Source organism: Podarcis tiliguerta (assembly GCF_965153285.1).
Source record: "Podarcis tiliguerta genome assembly, chromosome: 7".
Taxonomy (NCBI): domain Eukaryota; kingdom Metazoa; phylum Chordata; class Lepidosauria; order Squamata; family Lacertidae; genus Podarcis; species Podarcis tiliguerta.
This window is the reverse complement of record NC_139540.1, coordinates 3,034,008-3,061,524: the sequence shown is the minus strand read 5'-3', so window position 1 is coordinate 3,061,524 and position 27,517 is coordinate 3,034,008. Positions and strand designations below refer to the sequence as shown.

The following is a 27,517-nucleotide window of genomic DNA, read 5'->3' as shown; positions in this document are numbered from 1 at the left end:
TATTATTCAGCATCGTACCCTGCTAATAGCGAGCTCAGCTAGTGGGTGCCAACAGGACTGGAGGCAAAACAGAACTACAGTGGTACCTTGGTTCTGAAATGCCTTGGTACTCAAACGCTTTGGTTCTCAAACACCAAAAACTCGCAAGTAAGTGTTCCTGTTTTTGAACATTTTTCAGAAGCGGAACGTCCGATGCAGCTGTCAACTACAGTGGTACCTCGTGTTAAGTGCTTAATTCGTTCCGGAGGTCCGTACTTAACCTGAAACTGTTCTTAACCTGAAGCACTACTTTAGCTAATGGGGCCTCCTGCTGCTGCCGCGCTGCTGGAGCACGATTTCTGTTCTCATCCTGAAGGAAGGTTCTTAACCTGAGGTACTGTTTCTGGGTTAGTGGAGTCTGTAACCTGAAGTGTATGTAACCCGAGGTACCACTGTATTGTTTCCTGGGCACCTGCACCAATCAGAAGCTGCACCTTGGTTTTCGAACATTTCGGAAGTCAAACGGACTTCCGGAACGGATTAAGTTTGGTGCTTTTGTTTTTGCTATTTATTTTGCATTTTTGTTTTTGAGGCTTTTTCGGTTCATTTGTTTTTGTGACTGTGTGGAACCCAGTTCAGCTATTGATTGATTGATTGATTGTGTGACTGCGGAAATGGATAGCCCCCCCCATCCAAACATTGACTATCATCAGTGCAGGTAAGAAGAAAAAAATACGGTAATTTTAATTTTTATCCTCTGCAATACTGTCTTATTTGTTTTATAGTACGGTACAGTGGTACCTCAGGTTACATATGCTTCAGGTTACAGACTCCGGTCACCCAGAAATAGTACCTCGGGTTAAGAACTTTGCTTCAGGATGAGAACAGAAATCGTGCTCCAGCAGCGCGGCAGCAGCAGGAGGCCCCATTAGCTAAAGTGGTGCTTCAGGTTAAGAACAGACCTCCAGAACGAATTAAGTTCTTAACCCGAGGTACCACTGTACATAGATCATTGCTTTCATTTTATGGATCAATGGTCTTGTTAGATAGTAAAATCCATGTTACATTGCTGTTTTAGGGGTTGTTTTTAAATGTCTGGAACGGATTCATCCATTTTGCATTACTTTCTATGGGAAAGCGCACCTTGGTTTTGGAACGCTTTGGTTTTGGAATGGACTTCTGGAATGGATAATGTTTGAGAACCAAGGTATCACTGTACTAAGAAACGAGAGGGGAGCTCTTTCCATTCTTGGCTGAACCCAAGCCCTCCAGAAGTACAAAGGCAGGCTCAGCGGCCGTGGAGGGTTGGGTGTCAGTTGGAAAAAAGGACGGTGGGAATACGCTGCTTATAATTGTAGAATTATACTGCTGGAGGAGACATTGAGGGTCTTTTAGTCCAACCCCTGCAATGCTCCAGCCCCAAACAGCTTGTAATATCCTGGAAGAGGGGTGTGTTCAGCTTGAACCCTGAACCGGGGATACGCCGCTGTAATGGTTCTAGGGGTTGCTCGTGCGTAAGCCGGTGCTTATCTCCCCGGCTGGGCGCAAACACCTGGCTGGATTGCCTAAGTGAACCTTTTAATTTTTTATTTTTTAATAATTAATTTTTATTCAATTTCCAATATACATTCCATCCATGTTTAACCTCCACTTCTAACATATGCATCTTTTAGACTTCCCTCAGCCTAACTGACAATTTTCCATATTATCACTATTACTCACATTTCTTAAATTTATATTGCGCTTTAACAATCTTAATCTTATCATATCTTTTAAGCAACATTTCTATCAATCGTTTCCACAGAGCTTCTTGAAAGCCAACAAGCGTTAATTGCTCCTCACATACATTTTTGATATACTCTGTAAATTTATTCCAGTCCTCGGTGAATCTCTGATCGCATTGGTTCCGAATTTTCCCCGTTAATTTGTCCATTTCTGCATATTCCATCAGTTTCATTCTCCATTCTTCCCTTGTTGGCATTTCTTCCTGTTTCCATTTCTGGGCCATCAAAATTCTAGCTGCTGTCACTGCGTACCTAAATAATAAGTGAACCTTTTCTGTCCGGACAGCCACTCACCCGTGGCTGTCTCTTTTTTTTTTTTAAGTTTTTTATTTATACAACAAGAAAGACAAACAAACAAACAAAGAACACAAATACCAAATTATACACAAATTACAAAAATAACCATAAACACATAATATTCTTAACAGACAATAAAACATCTATTGGTCTTAACACTAAAGACCCGACCTCCCGTCCATTCCATACTTCAAATTCATATTACTTATTGCCAATACACATTTTTTTTCTTATAATTAAACTTATTCTCATTAAATCTAATTTCTTATATCTACCTTGTAACTATTACTGAAGTTCCTCGAATGCTGCAACAGAATTTAAACTACTATATTTATTTTTCAGATATTCTTTGAAAACCTCCCATTTTGAAACAAATTCCTGTTTTGATTTATTCTTTATTTTTTCTGATAAACCATCTAATTCAGCATATTCTGTCAGCTTTTGGATCCAATCTTGAATAGAGGGGATTTCATTACTCTTCCATTTTGCTGCGATCAAAACTCTTGCTGCCGCCGTGGCATATAAAAAGATACCCTTCCTCTTTTGTGGAATATCCAAATCTGTTATTCCCAGGAGGTAGGCCTCTGGTTTTTTATTGAAAGAGATCTTTAGCATTTTTTGCAGTTCTGCATGTATACTCTCCCAGAATACCTGTATTTTCCTACATATCCACCACATATGGAAGAATGTTCCTGAGTCTCCACATCTCCAACAATTACTTGATACATTTTTATACATTTTTGAAAGCTTCCATGGCGTTAGATACCATCGATGTTGCATTTTTTGAAAGTTCTCTCTAATCGTGTAACAGTTTGTGAATTTCCAATTGATCTTCCATAAATTTTCCCATTGGGCCATGGTTATTGAGTGGCCAAAATCCTGGGACCACCTCACCATTGCCATTGTTACCTCCTCCTCCTTGACCGTCCAGTCAAGGAGGAGTCGGTAAGTTTTGGAAAGGGTTTTTCTTTTAGAATTTACAAGATCAGATTCGAATCGGGAAATTTCTGTTGAGAACCCCTTTTGTTTGTCAGATTTAAATTTTTCAAATAACTGATGGTATTGGAACCAGTCTGAAATGTGGTCTCTTATTTCCTCAAAGTTTTTAAATTTTATTTGGTTATCTTCATTTTTTAGAAGTATTTTATATGTTGGCCAGCTTTCCTGAGTATTTTTCCGTTTTACTGCTATGGCTTCTACTGGAGAAGTCCACCACGTGTTTTTTTTTTAAAGTTTTTTATTTATACAACAAGAAAGACAAACAAACAAACAAAGATCACCCGTGGCTGTCTCAATCGCTGGCAGAATCCGTCAGTGAGCGTTTCTTAAACTTCTTCCAGCAAAGAAGCTCTTTGACGCCAAGTCTTCGCCCACTCTCCCTGCGTGGAAGCCTTCTGCGCAAGGAGGGCGTAGGCCGCGGAGGACCCCTCCTCTCCCCGCTGGTCCCCGGCAAGGAGTCATGGGACCGCCTCGCCGCTTCCCCCATCTGCCCCCCTTCTCCACGGGTGCTACGCTGATTCTCTTCTCTCCCAGAAGATGGGCTACCTCTCCCAATCCCGGGACGCTCTCTGGAATCCCTCTGGCTTTTGCTCTCTCCCTCCGGCACTGATGGCAGTTCCCTGACAGCCGCTTACGAGCAGGTGACGCAATGCCACATTATCTTCCAGGCCCCGCTTGTGATACTGAGTGGAACCTCCATTATCAGGTGCAGTGTAGCTGAATGGCAAACATTGGTGCAACCTGAGGAGGAATCCCACCCAATTTCTGGGCTCCCCTTACAGTTTCTTTTTTAAATATATATATATATATATCTTTATTAATTTAAAATAAATACATTTATGAGGAAACAGACGTACCTACAAGTAAACAAAAGTACAATCAAACATATCTTTATTAGTTTAAAATAGATACATTTATGAGGAAACAGACATACATACAAGTAAACAAACATACAATCAGACAAACAAATAAATAACAGAAAAATCAAACAAACCACCACACAATAAGATACAGGAATATTGATTTAATTATAATCATATATACTCCTGATACTGAACACAATTATAAAACTTATGGAGAAGAATTTAAAAACTGATTTCCAATTAATCTCACTGTACTTTATCTATCCATTACTTTATACCGCACAGTTACATATTTCTTATATAGTTTCTTTTTACCTCCCTACGAACTTATAGTTATACAATACAGGGATCAGTCTGATTCTGCCAAGATGTTTCCTTTTATTCCATAGTTTTCTAAATATTCTTTAAAGATTCCCCAATCCTTATACAGTGGTACCTCGGGTTACATACACTTCAGGTTACAGACTCTGCTAACCCAGAAATATTACCTCGGGTTAAGAACTTTGCTTCAGGATGAGAACAGAAATTGTGCTCCGGCGGCGCGGCAGCAACAGGAGGCCCCATTAGCTAAAGTGGTGCTTCAGGTTAAGAACAGTTTCAGGTTAAGTAGGGACCTCCGGAACGGCTTAAGTACTTAACCCGAGGTACCACTGTAGACTTTTTGTTTTGGTTGGCCTCTTACCCTTCCAGTCGCTTTTGCTGGCTGCAGATATTTTTCCCTTAGGATTTGCCAATCTTCCACCCCCCTTACGGTTTCTTGCAACCCCTTCCCTGCCCACAGGAGCGGCATCCCGAACTTCTGTGCTGTCGCCCTGGCGCTGAACGAGCTGGGCTACCGAGTCATTGGCGTCCGCCTGGACAGCGGGGACCTGGCCAAGCAGTCGGTGGAGATACGGCGAGTGTTTCGCACCTGCAGCAAACAGTGAGTGTGCGGCTTTTTCCTCTCACATCCCCCCAAATTTGACCTTTCCAGGCGGAGATGTTACTGGGGAGCTGATGGCTGCGGATCAAGGCCTGATTCTTTTTTTAAAAACTTTGCATTTTACAGTTGTACCCCGCAAGACGAATGCCTCGCAAGACGGAAAACCCGCTAGACGAAAGGGTTTTCCGTTTTTCAATGCGCTTCGCAGGACAAATTTCTCTATGGGCTTGCTTCGCAAGACGAAAATGTCTTGCGAGTCTTGAGATTTTTTTTCACTCCCCACCCTCTTTTTCTAAGCCGCTAAACCGCTAATAGCCTTTTAGCAGCTAATCCGCTAATCCCTTAAGCCTTTAATAGCCGCTAATAGCTGCTAAACCGCTAATAGCGCTAATCCGCTAAGCCGCTAATAGGGTTGCTTCGCAAGACGAAAAAACCGCTAGACGAAGAGACTCGCGGAACGAATTAATTTCGTCTTGCGAGGCACCACTATATTTATTTGTTAAAGTTCTTATATTACATCGGTAAACATTGTGATGTGACATTACAGGACTTACTATAATATAATTTCCAACATGTATGCAAAAATTATATACAAATTGTATATACCTAGAACGAAAATGAAACCAAAAAAAAAGAACAAAGAGAAAAAACAAAAACAATTTCCCCCCCAAAATCATATACATACCAACACACTAGACTTCCTGTCTTTCCCGTTGTATATTCCTTTTTTACAAATGAATGTACTCTTATTATTGTATATTTCTTTACACATTATCTAATACATTCCTATATCAATATGTGCTCCTAGTCTTATTTCTCAGTCTCGCTCCAACGTCAATCAAATGCTAGCATAGATAGCAAACCTTTACTATCTTTTTGAGTATATGTTTTATATCTATCCCACTTTTCCATAAATCTTTGTTTTGAATTGCCTCTCAGGGTATTTGTTGATTGTGCCATTTCAGCAAATTCTTGTAGCTTGTAATGCCAGTTTGTTATTGTCGGGGCTTCTTGTTCCTTCCACCCCTTTGCCACCAAAGTCTGAGCTGTGGCCATTGCATATAAGAATACCTCCCTAAAGGGATCAAGGCCTGATTCCAGCCAAACTCAGGTCCATCTCTAGATTTCTTTTGCTTCTCCTGTGACTGGCCAGAGTGGTGCATGCTCTGGTTATCTCTCGCTTGGACTACTGCAATGCGCTCTACATGGGGCTAGCTTTGAAGGTGACCCGGAAACTACAACTAATCCAGAATGCGGCAGCTAGACTGGTGACTGGGAGCGGCCGCCAAGACCACATAACACCGGTCCTGAAAGACCTTCATTGGCTTCCAGTACGTTTCTGAGCACAATTCAAAGTGTTGGTGCTGACCTTGAAAGCCCTAAATGGCCTCAGCCCAGTATACCTGAAGGAGCATCTCCACCCCCATCGTTCTGCCCGAACACTGAGGTCCAGTACCAAGGGCCTTCTGGCGGTTCCCTCACTGCGAGAAGCAAAGCTACAGGGAACCAGGCAGAGGGCCATCTCAGTAGTGGCACCCGCCCTGTGGAACGCCCTCCCACCAGATGTCAAAGAGAAAGATAACTACCAAACTTTTAGAAGACACCTGAAGGCAGCCCTGTTTAGGGAAGCTTTTAATGTTTAATAGGTTATTGTATTTTAGTGTTCTGTTGGAAGCTGCCCAGAGTGGCTGGGGAAACACAGCCAGATGGGCGGGGTATAAAAAATATATTATATTATTATATTATATATAATATTATATATATGCAGGTTTTGGTGTCCTCGGGTGTCTTCCCGTGTAAAAGTTGGGGTGTCTAGGCGACGTTTCGACGAGGTCTCACTCGTCATCTTCAGGCTGGTGCTTTCGGCTTCTTGTTACTGGAACAGAGCAGGATCTCAGTGTTTGAGTTCCTATAAATACTGTTGAGGAGGTGTGGTGTATAGCCTCCAATGTTCTGGGCAGAGAGGAGGTTCCCAGGCTAGTGTGCCTTTTCTTCTTTTGTTCCTTAATTACTTGAGGGATATCTTGAGTGATTTCTTGAGTGATTTCCTGAATCCCACTTAGGTGGGTCATTAGGTGTGGATTAGTTGCTAAAGCCTTCGTGTCTTGAACTCTTGAACTTTGTGAAGAGTTTTTCTGAGAAGATGGCTGTACTGCACTTGGTTGTGCTCTGGCTTGGCTTCGTGTATAGGGGCGAGCTGTGGTTTTGTGGCCTGTGCCAGCCAGATCTGTGTAGGGATTGCAGGGGGGTGCAGCATCCGGAGGTGCCACCCTGGTTTGGCTACTGGATGGTGTCTGTAATTTATCTGTGGAGAGGGTCTGGGTTTGGGTCTGGTGTGGTTGATTGGTGATGGCGTTCTGTGTGCCTCTGGATCTGGTGTCAGATTTTGTGGGGAGGGCTAATTTCCAGATGTCTGGCAAGCGGGATGTGTCGTCACGCTTGTTCATGTTGTGAGGGTGTTTCTCTATCTCGATGGCTTCCATGATTATTCTCTTGTGGTGATGTTCCATGTTAAAGATATGTATATGTATATATTATAAATGATTTTTATCCACCCTGCTTGTGATGTCCTCACACTCCTTTTTTGCTTGTCTTGCCATCCAGCTTTCAGGTCCCCTGGTTTGAAGCGGTCCCCATCGCCGTGAGCAACGACGTCAGCGAAGAGAACCTCCGGGAGCTCTCTCAGGAGGTGAGGACATGCTTGCTCTTGCTCAAGGTTGGTGCGTGGGACGGGGAGACTCTCTGCGAGCAAATAATTGCAGCAGGTAATAGCAATAATTACCGGCAGCAGCATAGCTCAAATTATTCGGCGCTCCAAGGAAGCCCTGTAAAAGTTTGGCCTGGCCAGGTAAAGAAAAGAGATCGCAGACATTCAGTATTATTAATTTAATAATCATTTATTATTTATACCGCACCCATCGAACTGGGTTTCCCCAGCCACTCTGGGCGGCTTCCAACAAAATATTAAAAGCACAATAAAGCATCAAACATTAAAAACTTCCCTTAACTGGGCTGCCTTCAGATGTCTTCTAAAAGTCAGATAGTTTTTTATTTCCTTGACATTTGATGGGAGAGCATTCCACAGGGCAGGCGCCACCACCAAGAAGGCCCTCTGCCTGGTTCCCTGTAGCTTTGTTTCTCACAGTGAGGGAACGGCCAGAAGGCCCTAGGAGCTGGACCTCCGTGTCCGGGTTGAACAATGGAGGTGGAGATGCTCCTTCAGATATACTGGGCCGAGGCCATTTAGGGCTTTCAAGGTCAGCACCAACACTTTGCATTGTGCTCGGAAATGTACTGAGAGCCATTGTAAGTCTATCAGGACCGGTGTTATATGGTCTCAGCGGCCGCTCGCAGTCACAAGTCTAGCTGTCGCATTCTGGATTAGTTGTAGTTTCCGGGTCACCGTCAAAGGTAGCCCCACATAGAGCGCATTGCAGTAGTAGCTATCGTGGTCCTTTCTGGGTCATCCCTCAGCCGGCAAGACGAAGATTTCCATTTTTCTGAGTCGTGCAGGGTGATACAGCGGTTTCACCCTCAAAAGTCTAGCGATTAAGTAGATTCCCCATGCAAGACTTTGAAGATGGCTCTTCGCTTGCAGGATAAATGTAAAAGTAAAGTGATCCCTGACCGTTAGGTCCAGTCATGGCTGACTCTGGGGTTGCGGCGCTCATCTCTCTTTACTGGCCGAGGGAGCCGGCATACAGCTTCCGGGTCATGTGGCCGGCATAACTAAGCTGCTTCTGGCGAACCAGAGCAGCGCACGGAATCGCCGTTTACCTTCCTGCCGGAGTGGTACCTATTTATCTACTTGCACTTTGACGTGCTTTCGAACTGCCAGGTTGGCAGGATGCTTGCAGGATGGCAGCTATTAAAAGCAGCATCCTGCATGTATACTGAGTCCAGTGGAATGCGTTTCTCTCCCTTGAGCCCAGGAGAGGGTCTTCTTGCTGCCAAAACTCCTTTGTCGCAGTGCGTAAGCTGCCTGTCTGCACAAACTCCCCTTTGGCACGACGTCTCCACACTCAGCAAAACAACACCATCAGCTTGATTGTAAACCACAAGCAAACCTCAGAGCGGTAAAATGAATCATTTACCAATGAGAAAAACTGAAAATAATGTAAGGCTTTCGAAAAGTTAAAATAGCGATAGTCTGAAAAAAGATTAAAACACATACCAGCTTTCTGAACAGCATGTTGCTTTACAGTGTTTCGCGAGCTGCTCTGTGATTCTTTTCATAATATAAAGTGGTCTAAAACGTAAATAAATATGATTCTCCCCTTTTTGCAGATGATCGGGGGAAGGCTGAGGGTGTGATGCTTTTATTTATTTGTTTCTTCATTCCATTGGCTTCTGAGCCATCTTTCAAAACCTAATTATTTTTCCAAAGTAGCAATTATGACTAGGCTGAGAGCTGAGGGCCTCTGGTCTGTTTAGAGCAAGCTGTTCTAACTTTTACTCTGCCAGCTCTTTTTCGTGGCAGGAGAAGGCGTTGAAACTGACCTCCTTTTGAGTTTCTGAGAGTTTCGGCATGTTCCCGAGGCGGCTGGCTGCTGTGTGGGACGCAGAGAAGCGCCTGCGATGCCCATTAGCCGAGGGCGGACAACTCAATTGTTCTCTTTTGCTGTGTCTTCTTGCCAGGGGAATGAAATAGACATGATTGGCGTGGGCACTCACCTGGTGACGTGCACGCTTCAGCCGTCCCTGGGCTGCGTCTACAAGGTAAGCCAGCTCTTGCAGGTAATGCAAGGTAATTACAAGGTAAGGACGTGCTTGCAGGGCCAGAATCTCTTGGGCTCTGCAGTTTGGGTCAAATCTATCCTCTAATGATTAACAGAGGGGGAAAGAGAGAAACCTTTATGAGCCTGCTGGTGTGATGATGATGTTGTTGTTTAGTCTTGTCCGACTCTTCGTGACCCCCTGGACCAGAGCACTCCAGGCACTTCTGTCTTCCACTGCCTCCCGCAGTCTGGTCAAACTCATTCTGGTAGCTTCGAGAACACTGTCCCACCATCTCGTCCTCTGTCGTCCCCTTCTCCTTCTGTTGGGTTGAAATAAACGACAGACGAGTGACAAGTGTCATACGGGAGGCATCTCTCGAGCATGTCTCAGAGAGTCCCTTTTATTGAATATTACAGCATTGCCACGTATGTGCTTGTTGCTGATTGGTTAACACACAGACAAAGCAAGGGTTGCATATAGGCTGCATATAGGCATTAATCATCAATAGATTAAAGGTTAGGAAAGGAACACAGAGTTGGACAGGTATGAAAACCTCTTTGTTAAACTGTTACTATTGATTGATATTCGCATTTGTAGATGTGGTCAACCATGCATTAAGAACAGGTCAGGGAACTGAACATTCTGAGGTGGGTGAGCACGGAATGCTTCAGCTCAGAACGGTTTGTCAAACTCATGTGCAGAAGCAAAAACTTCCCATCACCTTCTGCCCTCCATCTTTCCCAACATCAGGGTCTTTTCCAGGGAGTCTTCTCTTCTCGTGAGGTGGCCGAAGTCTCGGAGCCTCAGCTTCAGGATCTGTCCTTCCAGTGAGCACTCTGGGCTGATTTCCTTCAGAATGGATCGGTTTGATCTTCTTGCAGTCCATGGGACTCTCAAGAGTCGCCTCCAGCACCAGAATTCAAAAGCGTCAATTCTTCGGCAATCAGCCTTCTTGATGGTAGCTGTTCAGAAACAGGGAGAGACAGAATCTTGCAAATGTATAATCCAGACTCTGGCAAGCTGGGGCCTTCCAGGTGTTTTGGACTACAACTCCCATCAGCCACAGCCAGCACGACTGGCTGTGGCTGATGGGAGTTGTAGTCCAAAGCTTGCCAAAGGCCAATAAAAGCATTATCTACTAGCAGTTGAGGCATTAAAGGAGGACTTGGGCTGGGTCTCTCTCTGTTTCTCCCCCCTCCCTCGTCGAAACAGCGTATTTGATCCCCTAACTCAGATCCATAGAAATCTACCCTTTGGGTCATGGAGGCTGATCACTATGCAGCACCCAGATGTTGTATGGAAGCTCTACCTTTCTAAACCACTAGCAAAGGCTTCCTGCACATTTTTAAACCTTGAGGACTAGAAGATTGCTGCTTCTTCTTTTAACGAAGGCAGAGCTTTTCACATTTCTGCAGCCTGCATTTCCTTCCTAATCTCACCCTGTGCAGCATCAGAGCACCTGGGGTGCAAAAAAAGAATATTTACTGCCACATTAAAGGTAAAGGGACCCCTGACCATTAGGTCCAGTCGCGGACGACTCTGGGGTTGCAGTGCTCATCTCGCTTTATAGGCTGAGGGAGCCGACGTCTATCCGCAGACAGCTTCTGGGTCATGTGGCCAGCGTGACTAAGCCGCTTCTGGTGAACCAGAGCAGCGCACGGAAACGCCGTTTACCTTCCCGCCAGGGAGGTACCTATTTATCTACTTGCACTTTGATGTGCTTTTGAAGTGCTAGGTGGGCAGGAGCAGGGACCGAGCAACGGGAGCTCACTCCGTCATGTGGATTCGAACCGCCAACCTTCTGATTCGGCAAGCCCAAGAGGTTTAACCCACAGCGTCACCCGCATCCCTTACTGCCACATTAATGGTATCCAAATATAGACTATTCCGGGAGCCTTGGGTTCTATATGATACCTCTTCCTCCCCACCCACCAAATTTACCTGCCTGCCTGCCAACTCTCTGCTCCTCAGTTCCCACCATCAGCACCAGATCGCTTTAAAGCTCCAGGAACTGAAAAGAACAACAAGTAGATTTGATTCCTTGAAAGAGATTCCGCCTGAGCACCGTGTTTAATAGGGTGGCCCACATACAGTGGTGCCTCGCAAGACGAAAAGAATCCGTTCCGCGAGTCTCTTCGTCTTGCGGTTTTTTTCGTCTTGTGAAGCAAGCCCATTAGCGGATTAGCGCTATTAGCGGTTCAGCGGCTATTAAAGGCTTAAGGGATTAGCGGATTAACTGCTAAAAGGCTATTAGCGGCTATTAAAGGCTTAAGGGATTAGCGGATTAGCTGCTAAAAGGCTATTAGCGGCTTAGATAAGCTGATAAGAGGCTTAGATCAGCTGTTAAGCGGCTTAGCGAACAGCTGTTAAGCGGCTTAGGGGCTTGGGAAAAAGGGGGGGAGGGGGGAAACCCCCAGGAATCGCAAGACATTTTCGTCTTGCGAAGCAAGCCCATAGCAAATTCGTTTTGCGAAGCACCTCCAAAACGGAAAACCCTTTCATCTAGCGGGTTTTCCATCTTGCGAGGCATTCGTCTTGCGGGGCACCACTGTACTCCTGTGTTGCATTTACCTGCCTGCCTGCCCCCGTCCTGTGTCCCCATCCTTCCCTCCATTGGTATTGCCATTATCCTAAACAAAAACCAGGTTGCTTCCATGAACAACTGCCTGTCTTTCCGTCTGTAGCTGGTGGAGGTGAACGGTTCCCCGAGACTGAAGGTGACCGAAGACAAAGAGAAGACCACCTTACCTGGAAGCAAGCGAGTCTACAGGCTCTGGGATGCTGCAGGTGAGATTTTGGGGACTGATTTTCGAACATAGGAAAAAGGAGAAACCTTCTGTTCTCAGAGTCCATTGCTCTCTGTCTAATAATAAGAAGAAGAAAAAGAATAATTTTATTTATACCCCGCCCTTCCCGGTTCAAAAACCAGGCTCAGGGCAGCTAAAAACAAATTTAAAACACTTAATTGTAAAAGCAGCATAAAATACAGTATAAAAACCTGAATAACAATAAAATTCAAAATTCAGAAATCAATTTAGGGGAAATAAGCATTAGATAATCCCCATGGCTAGCTGGCTGAATTGGTCCTACTTGGGCCAGCGAGGAGGCCAGGGGAGAATTAGTTGTGGGGTCTCAGAGTGGGTGATCTTCATAAAAAGGGAGGGGGAGGGAAGGGAAATAAAAGATCAGGCTGACTTCAAATTAAAGGCCAGGTGGAATAGCTCTGTCTTACAGGCCCGACGGAGGAGGTGTAACACCGAAGAGGTGTTAGGCCCAGAGGTCTAACAGAAGTCCTCAGGTCTAGAGGGCAAATAGTTCTCCATCAGTGTCCCTTCCTCAAGTATTTCTGCTTGGCTGGAAATCAAAAAATCGTAGAATTGAGTTGGAAGGGACCCGATGGTCATCTAGCCCAACCCCATTCTGTGTAGGAATCTCAGCTAAACATCCATGACAGACAGCCATCCAACCTCTGCTTAAAATACCTTATGAGGAACGGTTGAGGGATTTGGGTATGTTTATCCTGGAGAAGAGGAGACTGAGAGGAGATGGGATAGGCCTTCTTCAGTTATCCAAAAGGATGCCGCATGGAGGGTGGAACAAGCTTGTTTTCTCCTGCTCTGAAAGGTAGAATTCGAACCCATGGCTTCAGGTGACAAGAAAGGAGATTCCGACTAAACTTTCTGGGGCTAAGAGTCATTCAGCTGTGGAGAACGGCACTTGGGGGACCATCCGCCAGGGATTCTTTAGCTGTGATTGCTGTATTGCCAGGGTTGGACTAGCCAGAGTGGTGCATGCTCTGGTTATCTCCCTCTTAGACTACTGCAATGCGCTCTACATGGGGCTACCTTTGAAGGTGACTCAGAAACTACAACTAATCCAGAATGCGGCAGCTAAACTGGGGGCGGCTGCCGGGACCACATAACACCGGTCTTGAAAGACTTACATTGGCTCCCAGTACGTTTCTGAGCACAATTCAAAGTGTTGGTGCTGACCTTGAAAGCCCTAAACGGCCTCGGCCCAGTATATCTGAAGGAGCGTCTCCACCCCCATCGTTCTACCCAGATGCTGAGGTCCAGCCCTGAGGGCCTTCTGGTGGTTCCCTCCCTGCGAGAAGTGAGGTTACAGGGAACCAGGCAGAGGGCCTTCTCGGTGGTGGCTCCCACCCTGTGGAACGCCCTCCCACCAGATGTCAAAAAGAAAGACAACTACCAGACTTTTAGAAGACCTCTGAAGGCAGCCCTGTTTAGGGAAGCTTTTAATGTTTAATAGGTTATTGTATTTTAGTGTTCTGTTGGAAGCTGCCCAGAGTGGCTGGGGAAACCCAGCCAGATGGGCGGGGTAGAAATAATATATTATTATTATTATAGATAACCCTTGGGGGTTCCTTCCAACTCTACAATTCTGTGGTTCTATACCTGGCCTTTCACTGTCATTCCTCTCTTTTGGTCATGATCCTGCCCTTCTTTTGCTTGCAGGCTTCCCATGCATGGATCTCATGACTTTGGAAAAGGAACCTCCTCCAAGGGCCGGGCAGGAGGTGGACTTCTGGCTGGTGGGAACGACCCAGGAAGCTGGAAAAGTGACTCCTTCAGCAGTCGAAATGCTGAACCGCGTCTACCTCAAAGATGGGCAGGTGGGAAGGAAAACCCCTGTGGTCTTCTCTTTGCAAGGCTTCATGTGGGCCGATGTTGGTTTGCATTTAAGGCTTGCCTCTGAAGATGGTTTGGAAATTTAGAATCATAGAATCATAGAGTTGGAAGAGACCACAAGGGCCATCGAGTCCAACCCCCTGCCAAGCAGGAAACGCCATCAGAGCACTCCTGACATATGGTTGTCAAGCCTCTGCTTAAAGACCTCCAAAGAAGGAGACTCCACCACACTCCTTGGCAGCAAATTCCACTGTCAAACAGCTCTTACTGCCAGGAAGTTCTTCCTAATGTTTAGGTGGAATCTTCTTTCTTGTAGTTTGGATCCATTGCTCCGTGTCCGCTTCTCTGGAGCAGCAGAAAACAACTTCAGCTGGTGCAGAATTCAGCGGCCAGGTAGCTCATCAGAGCAAGGTAGTTTAAGCATATTACACCATTGCACTGGCTGCCAATTAGTTTCCTGGCCCAATTCAAAGTGCTGATCTTGACCTGTAAAGCCTTAAACGGCTCAGGACTGCAATACCTCAAGAACCGCCTCTTTCCATAATAACCTACCAGGACCCTGAGATCATCTTCTTAGGCCCTTCTTCGTTTTCCTCCTCCTCAAGAGGTCTGGAAGGTGGCAACATTAGAACAGGGCCTTCTCTGCAGTGGCTCCCCGTTTGTGGAATGCTGTCCCCAGAGAAGTTCACCTGGCGCCTTCATTATACACCTTTAGGTGCCAGGCAAAAACGTTGATCTGATGCCCTTTTAAATTTGTTTTTTTGTGGGGGGCGGGCTATTGGGATGCTGTTTGTATTTTTATTATATATTTTGTGGTTTTATATTTTGATTTTTCTCTGTGAACCACACTGAGACCCCCAGGTATAGGACGGTATAGAAATTCAATAAATAACAATAACTGTAATAATTTGCCTGCAGCATAGAGCCTTGTGCCTTCTGGCCAGGGTGGGGTCAGAGCCCAAATGAGAGAGAAGTAAAATATTTCAGGGCTCGTTGAAGATCCCAGTTCTCATTTGGGTGGTCAGTTTGGGTGCAGAGAGTTGGAAGAAGAAAGCAGTTTCTCTGTCTGTCAGCCATTGTTGTGCCCTGTGACTAAACCAGGCAGAACAGCTGTTATTCGGGGATGCTTAAAATATTTTAAAAATTGCTGTGTCTTTTACCCTGAATGGCACCTTCCTGTCTTCCTAAGCAGGGTTAAGTGTCATGCATCCATTGCAATGCTAAATAAACCTCCTGATTGACTGATGATTGCATTATTGACTATCAGGATATTGGGTATTGAACCCCAGTATAAAGAAAGGAGATTGTAACTAAAAATCAGGAAGAACTTTCTGGCAGTATGAGCTGTTGGATTCTCCTTCTCTGGAGGTTTTTAAGCAGAGGTTGGATGGTCATCGGTCTGGGATGCTTTTGCTAAGATTCCTGCATTTCAGAGGGTTGGACTAGATGACCCTCGTGGGTCCCTTCCAACTCTACAGTTCTGTGATTCTCTCTCCCCAGCACCATATTGTTCTTTGCCTCAGGCAGCCAAGATGTCTTGGGATCGTCTCTGGTCGGAAGACAGTTCCCAGCTCCTGAATTAGATGGGATTTTGGTCTGCTCTTAGGATTTTATTCCCGATTCTAGAACATTTTGAAATGCTTTCTTTCTGCCTTTCCCACCCCAAAGGTCTGCCAGCCACTCCCCAGCCTTGTGGAGATCAAGGACCATGCGCAGGCCTCGCTGAACAAGCTCAACCCTGCGCACAAGAGACTGAAGGACGCGGAGACCTACAAGGTACAAACGGGCCGAACGATGCCGATTCAGAATCTCTTAATGTGGATAATAATAATAATAATAATAATAATAATAATAATAATAATAATTTATTATTTATACCCCTCCCATCTGGCTGAGTGTCCCCAGCCACTCTGGGCAGCTCCCAATCAAGTGTTAAAACAGCATTAAATATTAAAAACTTCCCTAAACAGGGCTGCCTTCAGATGTCTTTTAAAGATAAAATAGCTGCTTATTTCCTTCACATCTGCTGGGAAGGTGGGAAGGGATCAAACCCATGCCAGTTCTGATCCTGGGCCCTCCTGCTAAGCTGAAGCACTCCTCCCTTACCTGGATAGCTCAGCTGGTTAGAGTGTGGTGTTGAGAATGCCAAGGTTGCAGGTTCGAATCCCCATATGGGACGGCTGCATATTCCTGCATTGCAAGGAGATTTGCCTAGATCATGGGTAGGCAAACTAAGGCCCGGATGTGGCCCAATTGCCTTCTCAATCCGGCCCGCGGACGGTCCAGGAATCAGCATGTTTTACATAAGTAGAGTGTGTCCTTTTATTCAAAATGAATCTCTGGGTTATTTGCGGGGCCTGCCTGGCGTTTTTACATGAGTTGAATGTGTTCTCTTATTTAAAATGCCTCTCTGGGTTATTTGTGGGGCATAGGAATTCGTTCATTCCCCCCCCCCCAAAAAAAATATAGTTCCCTTCCATCTCCTACAATTCTGTGATCTATGATCCCTCTTTCTCAACTTCTCCTGCTCTCAGGTGGCTGTGACAGAAAAGCTCCACCGGCTTCTCCTTGATCTCCAGAGAGGCAGCCAGTGACCCGCAAAGCCTTTTCCCGTGCCCAGGAGTGGGGGGCGGTGGCAGCACCCCCTCTGCGTTGTGCCACGGATCCTGCTCCCAGCCACCACCTCATCACCTACAGATGCAGCACCTTTCCTGTGCCTTAAGAACTGAAAGTGCCCCTTTGCACTCAACGGATCTGTCTAGGAATGTATTGCACACTGCCGGTGTGGGAATTGGGGAGGGGGGCTGGGAGCAAAGCTCATGAATGGAGAGCTTGAGGAGCACCTGTAGGACAGGTTTCGGCAGGTAGAATTCAGTTCAGGGAGCTTGCAGGCTGGTTGCTATTTTCCACTGGGACTCAAATCACCTGCTGGCAGATTCGGATTGCACAAGTTGTTTGGGAGGCCTTACACAGCAAACTCCACACACACACACACACACACACACCCCAGCACAAAAAAGACTGGACTTTTTGCAATAGTAGAGATCCATGCAGGTGGTGCTGTGGGTTAAACCACAGAGCCTAGGGCTTGCCGATCATAAGGTCGGCGGTTCGAATCCCCGCGATGGGGTGAGCTCCCGTTGCTCGGTCCCAGCTCCTGCCAACCTAGCAGTTTGAAAGCACATCAAAGTGCAAGTAGATAAATAGGTACCTCTCCGGCGGGAAGGTAAACGGCGTTTCCGTACGCTGCTCTGGTTCGCCAGAAGCGGCTCAGTCATGCTGGCCACATGACCCGGAAGCTGTACGCCGGCTCCCTCGGCCAGTAAAGCGAGATGAGCACCGCAACCCCAGGGTCGGCCACGACTGGACCTAACGGTCAGGGGTCCCTTTACCTTTTACTGAGAAAATTGTGGGGGCAACGCTTGCTTTGCCTCCAGGTCACCCACGAACAAATGAGGAGGGATGCTTGTTCACTAGCCAGCGCTGCCTCGTCTACTTGCAAACGAATCAGGGTGAATTCTCCATAAAGCAGGTTGCCCTGGAAGCACCCAAAAGACAACAACATGTGCAGGTAAAGTGGTATTTGCCTTGAAACTGGAGCAGAGGCAGAAATAGTGGTCCAGAAAAATAGGGGCATGGGCTTTCCAGTGAGGATTTTCCCCACTGGGTTGGCGAGCCCTCGCCCCCCTCTCAATATTCAGTATTTGGGGGGGGGGGGAGAACAGGTCGGAACTGCAACAAAATGTTGCAGTTTCTCCCCCTCTGCCCTCGGTGCAGCATGCTCCCAGGTACTACAAGCTGCAAGGGTCTCAGTTTGCCCCGCCCCCCGCTGTCAGGGCTGGAGTCAAGATGCAGGTCAGCAAAAAAGGAAGCAAATCTCTGATGCCAGTGAAGTTAACTCTTTATTCAATGGAAGGAGATGCAACTCTGCCTAGTGGTCTCAGCAAACCTTCCCAGTTGGCCCTGCCCCTCTGGAGCAGTTGTCCCTGTCTTCCACCCTCTCTAAGCCTCCTCCCTCTCCCAGATGTTTCCCAAGCAGCCTCAAACTCCGTTTCTGCACCTCTGGTCTCTGTTCTGCCATCCGCATTGTTCTGTGCCTTCTTTGAGACCAGGGGGAAAAGGGAGACTGACTCCCTGGATTTTTCTGCCATCTCTTGACCCCCCTCCTCTGCTTCAGCCTTGGAGTCTGAACTGCTCTCTGTCACAGGCTCTTCCTGCTCACTAAACCCAGTCGCCCCCTTGACATTCATCATCTCTGGCCTCTCCTGTGTCTCGCCACCAGTGCCCTGGCTCTCAGCCTTCCTCCTCTAGGGTTTCCCTTGGGGGGGGGGGTTCCCCAACAGGTTCTTCCCACCACTCCTCTGCCTCCAGCCAGTCCCTGACACCTGAATTGAATTTTATTATGGTCACAGACCAGTTCCAGCTCGCTCACAACATCAGGAAAATCAAAAAACACAAGAGGATTACATTGAATTGCAATTGGGTATAACAGAGACCATACAGATATAGCGGCAGTTTAAAATATATATTAAATCTTGATCACTAAAATATAACCTAAAATTGTCATTTAAAACCTTAATCATTTTGGTAGTACAGTGGTGCCTCGCAAGACGAAAAGAATCCGTTCCGCGAGTCTCTTCGTCTAGCGGTTTTTTCGTCTTGCAAAGCAAGCCCATTAGCGGATTAGTGCTATTAGCGGTTTAGCGGCTATTAAAGGTTTAAGGGATTAGCGGATTAGCTGCTAAAAGGCTATTAGCAGTTTAGTGCCTTAGAAAAAGGGGGTGGGGAGCGAAAAAAACCCCCCAGGAATCGCAAGACATTTTCGTCTTGCGAAGCAAGCCCATAGCAAATTCGTCCTGCGAAGCACCTCCAAAACGGAAAACCCTTTCGTCTAGCGGGTTTTCCATCTTGCGAGGCATTCGTCTTGCGGGGCACCACTGTACAGCTTGTTCCCCATGTTTTAGGGCAGTCGCACAGAATTTGGCCACCCTGAGCGTGATCTCTAGATCCTTGTCCTCTACCAGGAGTTTTAGACTTTTGGACCCGTCTGGAGATTTTTGTATAACGGGAGTGATAAACACCGAGCGTATACGCCCGTAGAAACGGCAGCGTAACAAGACATGAGAGACAGTTTCTACCTCCATCAAGCCGCAGAGGAAAATTCGTTCCACGTACGGTTTACCCTCGAATCTGCCCTGCAATCTGTCCCTGACATCTGTTTTCCTTTTCCAATGGACATTTGACTTTCCGTGGCACCTGCTGAACACGCTTGGTCCTTATTGGGCGGGGTTTATGTGTTTGTGCCCCCCCTGCCCACCAACGTACTACTGCAAATCTTGCATTAAGATACACCCCTCTCGTTCCTCGCGGGTCCTGTTTTGACCCCCATCGCTGCTGCCACCAACCACCCGAGTTTGGTGACAGAGATCGGCTGCGATTCTAAACAGGAGCATCCAAACAGGACTAACCTATTGTGGCATAGACAGATTTAACAGTGCCTTGAATGTTAGCAATCTTGGCTTTTATACCTGTATGAAAACATACTGGACCGCATGTACGCTCCTCTTAATTTTAGCGTGTGGCTTAACAATCAAACTGCACCATAGTCTTTAGGGGAAATGGCACCGCTTTCAAATAAATGCATATAAATTTCTGTACGCAAGAGAAATAAATTGTGCGATCCTTATTCTAGACGTGTGCGCGTCTGTCTCTCTGTTGCAATATGGGTTTGGAATATATGGTTTTTGCTATGAATTAGGTTCTGCCCTGGCAAGATGGAGAAATAACTGATTTGCACCCACAGCTGTTGGGGAAACCGTAAGTCAAGTTAGGGGTGGGGAAGCTTTGACCCTCCAATTGTTGCCGAACTACAACTCCCATCATCCCCAGCAAGAATTGCAAGCGACCAGAGATGGGAGTTCTGGGGGCCCAAAGGTTCCCTGCAACCTGAGTTAAGTATCTTTGCTGGTTCTTTACCATGGCACTGAAATGCAAGTTTCAAAACGAAACCGGGGAAAGCTGCCATCTTTTGCACACTTGCTTTTGGAAGCGGCGTTGGGGCGACTGGTTTGATCTGCAACGTTTCAAAACTTTGTTCCACCTTTCACCCACCATTTGCAAATAAAGGCATCACCTTTTCCAAAAACCAGCAGGGCTACTTCAGCATCAAAAGACGTGCGACCGCATTTCCAAAGAACAAGTCGTTCTTTGCAAACAATACTTGGAATGAGTTTGGTGGAATGACGCTTGCGTTGCGTACCTTTCCCCAAAGGCATATGGCATAGTTCTCCTCCCCATTTTGTCCTCTCCACAGATGTGAAGTTGGCTAGGCCCAGAATGAGTGGCTGTCTCAAGGTCACCTAAGTGGACTTCACTGGATGTGAACCCCAGTCTCCCAGGTCTCCTGAACATCACCTGAAAGCAGTTCCCACAATTGCTGGAGCCAGTGTAGTGGTTAAGAGCGGTAGTCTCGTAATCTGGTGAACCGGGTTCGCTTCCCCGCTCTTCTACCTGCAGCTGCTGGGTGACCTTGGGCCAGTCACACTTCTGTGAAGTCTCTCAGCCCCACTCACCTCACAGAGTGTTTGTTGGTGGGGGAGGAAGGGAAAGGAGAATGTGAGCCGCTTTGAGACTCCTGAAGGGGAGTGAAAGGCGGGATATCAAATCCAAACTCTTCTTCTTCTGGGTGAACCGGATGTGAATTTAAGTTCCATTTTGGGGAGTGGAATCGGGTGAGAGCACCTTGATGGGCAGGTTCAGTGCGCACAGTTGATACCTGCGCCAAGCAGGACTGAACCAGGTGGGCTGCCAGATGATCGACAGGTGGATGGTCCCACTCACCTGTCAAATTTGGGGTGGGGGGAGATAAAGATCCGGCCCACCAAGGCAGTGGCCTCTCCAAGTTCAGATTCTGGCATGCTAGGCAGAAATTGTACCCCTGGGCTACGCTAGCAGGCTTGTCCTGTTGGGTTGAAATAAACGATAGAAGCAAAACTTCATGTGCAGAAGCAAAACTTCCCATCATTGTCCATCCTATTCCTTTATGGGACTGGAGACTTTTGATCCCAAATAACCCAGTAACGGCCACACAAGCAGATACACCCCTCCCCTGCCCCTGGGATTTATTCTGAAATCTTTAAAAAGTGGCCCTCTTTCAACTCCAGCCAGCTTTTTCAAGCTTTTAATGCAACCCCCCCCCCTAAAATAAAATGAAAAACACCAAACGAGAAACCAGATAGAAGAAGTCTAATTTATTGAAACAGGGCAACAAACACGCCAATAAATGCTCAACTCTTTGGGTTCACATTTTTCAAAAGCGCCGGCAAGCGGGAATAAAGGTTTCAAAAGTCTACATGCAACAACGGTTGCCAGAAGGCCCTCCAGATCATCTTTTCCTTGTACTTCTGTGTAGTTACTTTTCACCAACAAGCACAACTAACAACGCACTTGAACAAAAGCAGAACCGCTCCTTAAACAGAGAGCCCAGAGAGGCGCAAAAGACTTTCACAGCATCCCCGCAGGGAAGTGCCGAACTGTCGGGCAACTTTTTCAGACGGCAGCTCCTTTCTCCGGGCTGGAAGAACGCGATTTGGGTTTGGATTTCTCCTTCTCCTTCTCTTTCTCCTCCTTCTCTTTCTCCTCCTTCTCCTTCTCCGCCGGCGGCAGGCTCTCTTTCGCCGTCCCGGCGGCGTCGGAAGCCTTGAGGATGGTGATGGGAATGGTCCTCTCCCCGACGGACTTGGGGACCAGGCGCGGCGCCTCGATGCTGAGACACCCCAACTCGGAGGAGAAGTTGCAAGCCAGCGCCTCGATGTTGGCGTCTCCGGGCAGCAAGACCTCCTTGCGCACCTCGCGGAACTCGTGCGAGACGCAGCCGTCCGTCCCCTCGGTTTTCTTGTCGTGCTTGGCGCTCACCGTCAGCTTCCGGCCTTCCACCTTCACCGACAGCTCCTCGGGCTCGAAGCCGGTCACGTCCAGGGAGTACAGGTAGTCGCTGGTGCCGTCGTCCTCGTCCTCGTCCTCGTCCAGGCAGCGCCTGTCCAGCTTCCTGCCGCGGCTCCTTCGCCGTCGGCCTTCGCGCCGCGTGGCCAGGCACGGGTAGGCGTCCACCAGCACCACGCGCATCTTCTCCATCTCCTCCAAATGGTTCTGCATGTCCACCACCAGCTGGTCCAGCAGGCTCCGAGGGGGCATACCCACCGGCACGTACTGGACGCAGGAATCCCGGCCCGACGTGCGCGCCAGGGCGCGCCGGGGGCGGCAGTCCCGGGAGAAGCTCGCCATGCGCGGCCCTCGGGCGAACCTCGGGGCAAAACGGCTCCCTTGCTTCGCCTGCCCGCCCCGACGGGACTCTCCCCGGGCTTTTGGCGCCTTCTCGACGGGGGGAGGAGCCCAGGCAGCTGCCAGCCGCGGCCCGGAGCGAGGAGGTGGGAGAAGCGCGGCAGCTTGGCTGCCCGGGCTCTCCTTGCAAAACGGGCGCGCTCGCCGTCGGGTCTGCAGCGCCTGAGCTTTGCGCGCTGTCCTGCACCCTCGGTTTGCAAGCGGCGGTGCTGCTATTGCGAAGCCAAAGTTAAGCCCCTTTAGGTCCCGCGCCCCGTTGAAGTGTTTGGGACTTTGGCAGCACGCTTGTCCGTGTTGCGCCCTTCTGCAAATAAAAGCAGCCGTTTCCAAGGGGGCTAGACGTGGGTGCAAGTAAAGTGCATATAGGCAGCCCGCCTGCTCGCCCAGGCAATTGTTGCAAACAATAAATGCAACATCACTTTTTATAATATAAATTGTGCTGACATCGGTATTTTGCAAAAAGCATTTCCCCCCTGCAATAACGTGAGAGAAGGCTGCTTACAGCTGCATTGAAGGTATTTCAGGGTATTTGCATTTTTTAAAAAAGTGAACTGCGTCCACGTTTTTGCAATGCATGTCCATTTGCAGTTATCTTCAGGAGAGCAGGCGGCACGGTCAGCACCTAAAGAAATGATTGGGATTACATCTGCAGGCAACACATTTAGTATTCCTGGAATCGCTTGGGTTTTCTCCCCCAAACGTAGCTTAGCACCTGTCGCTGGAAGATGTGGCCTCCTTTTAGCTTAATGTACTGTACTTACCGTGTTTGCTACTTTCCCACACTACAGAGTGCCCAAAGCACCTCACCACAGATATTAGGGGTGCCATAAAGCCTGGAGACTTCTGCACAACTGCTTTAACTGCACGTAGAGAGCGTTGGGGATGCTTGTAGGTGCAGCTGTAGACTGCAAATTATGAAACTGTCAAGAAAGGCTACTGTCTCCTCACTGTGTAATAGTGGAGATTTTATTTTATTTTTTGCAAAAATCAATCCTAGTCTTCGTTTAGGATTTCGGTAGAACGACCCTGTTACTCAGAAGGAAGTCCCGTTAATGAGTGAATTTGACATGCATTTTAACAGGCGACACTGTCTTCTAAAAAACTTATTTTTCAAACTCGTGATTTTATTTATATTTTAGGGGGAAACAGATTAACTTGTCTTTTCACGCCCGATTCTATTGGTATACTTTAAGTGGCATATAAACCCCGTTTGCTAAGTAAATAAGTGTGCAATAAGGATTGCAGCCTATAGAAGGACATGAATTTGATCCCGTCAGAGAAACTTGTTCCTATGTCCTGCCAAATGAGAGTCCTACGCTCAGAAAGGAAAGGACCTCTTCCTCTTGACCCTGAAATTTTGTTGGGTGTTCTAGATGCTTTTTTTGTGTGTGGAGGGGTGTCCTGAATTTTCAGCCAAGAGCTGAATATCTAGTTTCTAAGGTGTTGTAGCCTTATGAGGCTTTGCCCTCGGGTGGGAAAAATATTGCGCCTGGGAAAGGGAAGTGGGAGTCAACAGACACTCAAGGAATAGTTTTGGAGAAAAGGCTTTTATTTCTGCCATCCATGAACTGGTAGAAGGAGCAAGTGTGATAAGTCACAAAAAGCATGCACGAGTTCACAGTCCTGTGCACAAGCATATATACCCCTTTCCAGTTCCCTCCTCCTTTCTCCTCCCTCAAGAGTTCCTCTGAGCATGAACAGAAAGCTGTCTTGGGACTATTGGGACTCTTGGCGCCCTTCCCAGGAAAGGGGTTTCAGAGTGTTCAGATACGTTTCAATCTCTTGTTCTGGCCTGGTTCCCGGACAGAAAGCAAGTTGCAATGTGGTTCTTTAGCAAGGCCAGAAGGCAGGAGAAAGGCCTGAGAAACAATGGACTGTTCTCTACCTTTGTTACAGCAGAGCGGAATGTTTCTGATGCTTAGCTGCTGAGAAAATGATTTTGAAAAGTTTTGAGAAGCTTTGAGCCTGCTTTGGTGGGGGGTGACTTCGGGCCTAGGTGAGGTCACCTGTCCTCACCTTCCTTCAGTGTTAGACTATAAATGCTGTCCATGGCCCTGCCTTGCACCACCATGTGCAAAAAAGCATGGTTTTATTTTCAGTTAAAAGCAGAAACTGCCCACAAAACTTCCATCATATGATCAAGTAGCCCTTTTGGATTGGCTCATTCTCTTAGGCATTTGCTTGTTATCAGGCAAGAGGAAATAATAAATAATAATAATAATAATAATAATAATAATAATTTTTTATTTATACCCCGCCCTCCCCAGCCAAGGCCGGGCTCAGAGAGGCTTACAAGCAATAATAAAAACAAGATGAATGATTACAACTTAAAAACAAAAGTAAAATACAACATTAAAATAATGGAACATTAAAATATTAAAATGTAGCCTCATCGCAGGAGGAGAAGGAAAAGAAAAAAGAAAGAGAGAGAGGGAGGGAATCAAATTGGCTCCAAGCCAAAGGCCAGGCGAAACAACTCTGGCTTACATGCCCTGTGGAAAGAAATCAGATCCTGCAGGGCCCTGATCTCATGAGGCAGAGCGTTCCACCAGGCCGGAGCCATTACTGAAAAGGCCCTGGCTCTGGTTGAAGCCAATCTAACTTCCTTAGGGCCTGGGACCACTAGGGTGTTGTTATTTATGGACCTTGAGGCTCTCCGTGGGGCATACCAAGAGAGGTGGTCCCGTAGGTACGAGGGTCCTAGGCCGTGAAGGGCTTTAAAGGTCAAAAGCAGCACCTTAAATCTGACCCTGTACTCCACCGGGAGCCAGTGCAGCTTGAAAAGCCCTGGGTGAATATGCTCCCATGGCAGAGACCCCGTGAGGAGCCTCGCTGCAACATTCTGCACCCGCTGGAGTTTCTGGGACAGCTTCAAGGGCAGCCCCGCGTAGAGCGAATTACAGTAGTCAAGCCTGGAGATGACCGTCGCGTGGATCACTGTGGCCAGGTCGGGGCGGGAAAGGTAATAATAATAATAATAATAATAATAATAATAATAATAATAATAAAAATATCCTGCCCTCCCCATCCGAAGCTGGGCTCAGAGCAGCTAACAATAGTAAAAATAACACAATTTACATAAAATCACAATCAATTAATTGAAATACATTGAAATAGGGGTTGTCAGGCTATAGCACTGCTCCTTAAACTTTTTATCTGGGCCACGCATTCAGAATAAAAATTTGTGTGCGCTGCTCCAGTTTTTTTCTTGATGAGAAATGCACTGGGGGGAAAAACCAGTGCTTGGTTTACAAGATAGAACGCAACTACTTTATAATATGATCGTGGGACATCCAAAAAGCATGCAAACAACCAGCAGAAAATTGAAAGAAGGAATGCTCTCCAGGTGACAGCAGGAATAGCCAGGAGCTTTTGGGAGAGGCCGGCGGCTGATGAATATGTGTTGGAAGTTTCTGGATGGTGTTTCTATCTCTTGGCACATATTTGTGAGTCAAGGTCATCTTGCCAGCGCCAGGAACAACAGAAGAGGAAGGCTCCAGAAATGTCTGGAAGGCCACTGCAGAGGATAAAAGGAGGCGCTGAAGCTTGTCAGAGACAGACGCTGGAGCGGAAAGAGACACTGCAGGCACCCGGAGCCCAGAGAGAGAGTCGAAAGAGACACTGCAGGCACCCGGAGCCCAGAGAGAGAGAAACAGACCGTCCTGCTGAGCTATGTTAAGCTTCTCGAGATCCGGAGGGTTGCAGCACGGGGGTTATTATGGGTCCAACCTCATCTCCCCGCAGCTTTACAGCAGAGATCCAAGAAGCGGCTACAGGTGGCTGGAGGTTCCGCAGAACCTCTCTGCGCAGCCCCAGGTGGATGAGATGGGGAGGCCAAGGGTCGTGCCTGCAGTTAGCTATCCCCAGAACCTCTCTGCGCAGCCCCAGGTGGATGAGATGGGGAGGCCGAGGGTCCTGCCTGCAGGTAGCTATCCCCACATCTCCTGGGCAGCCCCAGGCCAGGAAGGGCAGGGCAGCCCAAGCCTTGTCCCCAAAGTCAGCTTCCAGGAGAACAAAATCACGTACCAGCTCTGCCTGGACATGGCCGGGTTTTTGGCGGACGAGGTGACCGTGAAGATGGACGGGAGGAAGCTGACGGTGTCCGGGAAGCACAAGAAGAAGACCAGGTCGGAAGACGACCTCGTTTTCCACGATCACAGAGAGGTCCTCAGGGAAGTTCTCCTGCCGGAAGATGCCGATCTCGACGCCGTGACCTGCACCTTGACCCACGATGGGAAGCTCTGCTTCCAGGTCCCACGCAAGGCCTCGACTGCTCCCAAGGTGACAAACATCCCTGTCACTAGGGCCCCCCAGGGGGGAGCTGCTCCGGACGAGGTTAACCAAGGAGGAAGTGGAGATGGGGAGGCGAGAAATACCGGGGACAAGAATGACCAAGAAGGAAGTGAAGATGAGTAGACATATCCAGGGCAGAAGTGAGGGAGGGCGGACAGTGCAAAGCATGGGGCTTCAAAGGACATGGCGATTCCAGCTGTTCCAGCTGCAAGCTTTGGGGCTTGGGAACTTTGCTGTCATCCTGTTCCCTGGGCTTCATCTCCCATGTGGGTCATCTCTTTTGGGGTACCTTTTATACATCCCACAAGTCATGGGTTGTTGTTTATTGTGCGGTTCCATTATGATTGTCGTTTCCTTAATATTGTACTTTGGAGAACCCATCAGGAAATAAACTTTGCATTGTTTCCCCCTCGAAAGTATTTGCTTGTCTTCACTTGGGTCGTTTTCAGCGTTCCTGAACGTGTGGGTGCTGACTAAGAATTGGCAGTAAGATTGACTGCTTAGGGGGCCTGAAAGGATAGACCGTGGGGAGGGGAGGGAGAAGGAAGGGGGCACAGCGGCTTTTCTCTTAAAATAGAAAGCCCTTTCCTAGTGTATCCCCCTTGCAAATTCTCAGTGTTTTATACATTATTATGACGCCGTTAGTCCTTGCACCAGGGTGCATTCAGATAA

At 47.4% G+C, this 27,517-nt stretch overlaps 3 protein-coding genes across 4 annotated transcripts in view; 2 read left to right on the top strand and 1 right to left on the bottom strand.

Moving 5' to 3' along the window:
• The window catches only part of NAPRT (nicotinate phosphoribosyltransferase), a 34,474-nt gene extending 14,576 nt beyond the window's left edge, over nt 1-19,898 (top strand). Inside the window, exons 7-14 of one of the 2 annotated variants that reach the window (XM_083449056.1) lie at nt 4,704-4,844; nt 7,449-7,533; nt 9,483-9,563; nt 12,248-12,350; nt 14,039-14,196; nt 15,881-15,988; nt 16,747-18,810; nt 19,158-19,898. In XM_083449056.1, the coding sequence (XP_083305182.1) occupies nt 4,704-4,844; nt 7,449-7,533; nt 9,483-9,563; nt 12,248-12,350; nt 14,039-14,196; nt 15,881-15,988; nt 16,747-16,806 (736 nt within the window). In that variant the 3' untranslated portion in view covers nt 16,807-18,810; nt 19,158-19,898. The remainder of the gene's footprint in view (nt 1-4,703; nt 4,845-7,448; nt 7,534-9,482; nt 9,564-12,247; nt 12,351-14,038; nt 14,197-15,880; nt 15,989-16,746; nt 18,811-19,157) is intronic. The other variant, XM_083449057.1, reaches the window with a different exon arrangement.
• Nucleotides 19,899-21,442: 1,544 nt separating this feature from the next.
• LOC310681911 (uncharacterized protein) lies at nt 21,443-22,899 on the bottom strand. The gene has a single exon (XM_083449956.1). The coding sequence runs from the start codon at nt 22,493-22,495 to the stop codon at nt 21,761-21,763; it is 735 nt and encodes a 244-aa protein (XP_083306082.1). The 5' UTR covers nt 22,496-22,899; the 3' UTR covers nt 21,443-21,760.
• A 1,935-nt stretch (nt 22,900-24,834) lies between these two features.
• Nucleotides 24,835-27,261, top strand: LOC310681881 (uncharacterized protein). Its single transcript, XM_083449866.1, has 2 exons — nt 24,835-26,138; nt 26,180-27,261. Exon 2 carries the CDS (start codon nt 26,225-26,227, stop codon nt 26,966-26,968), a length of 744 nt encoding a protein of 247 aa, XP_083305992.1. The 5' UTR covers nt 24,835-26,138; nt 26,180-26,224; the 3' UTR covers nt 26,969-27,261.
• The last annotated feature ends 256 nt before the right edge of the window (nt 27,262-27,517 follow it).

Bases quoted from the DNA above. Each gene is read 5' to 3' on its own strand.
- LOC310681911 (XM_083449956.1), bottom strand. From the start codon at position 22,495: ATGGCGAGCTTCTCCCGGGACTGCCGCCCCCGGCGCGCCCTGGCGCGC.
- LOC310681881 (XM_083449866.1), top strand. From the start codon at position 26,225: ATGTTAAGCTTCTCGAGATCCGGAGGGTTGCAGCACGGGGGTTATTAT.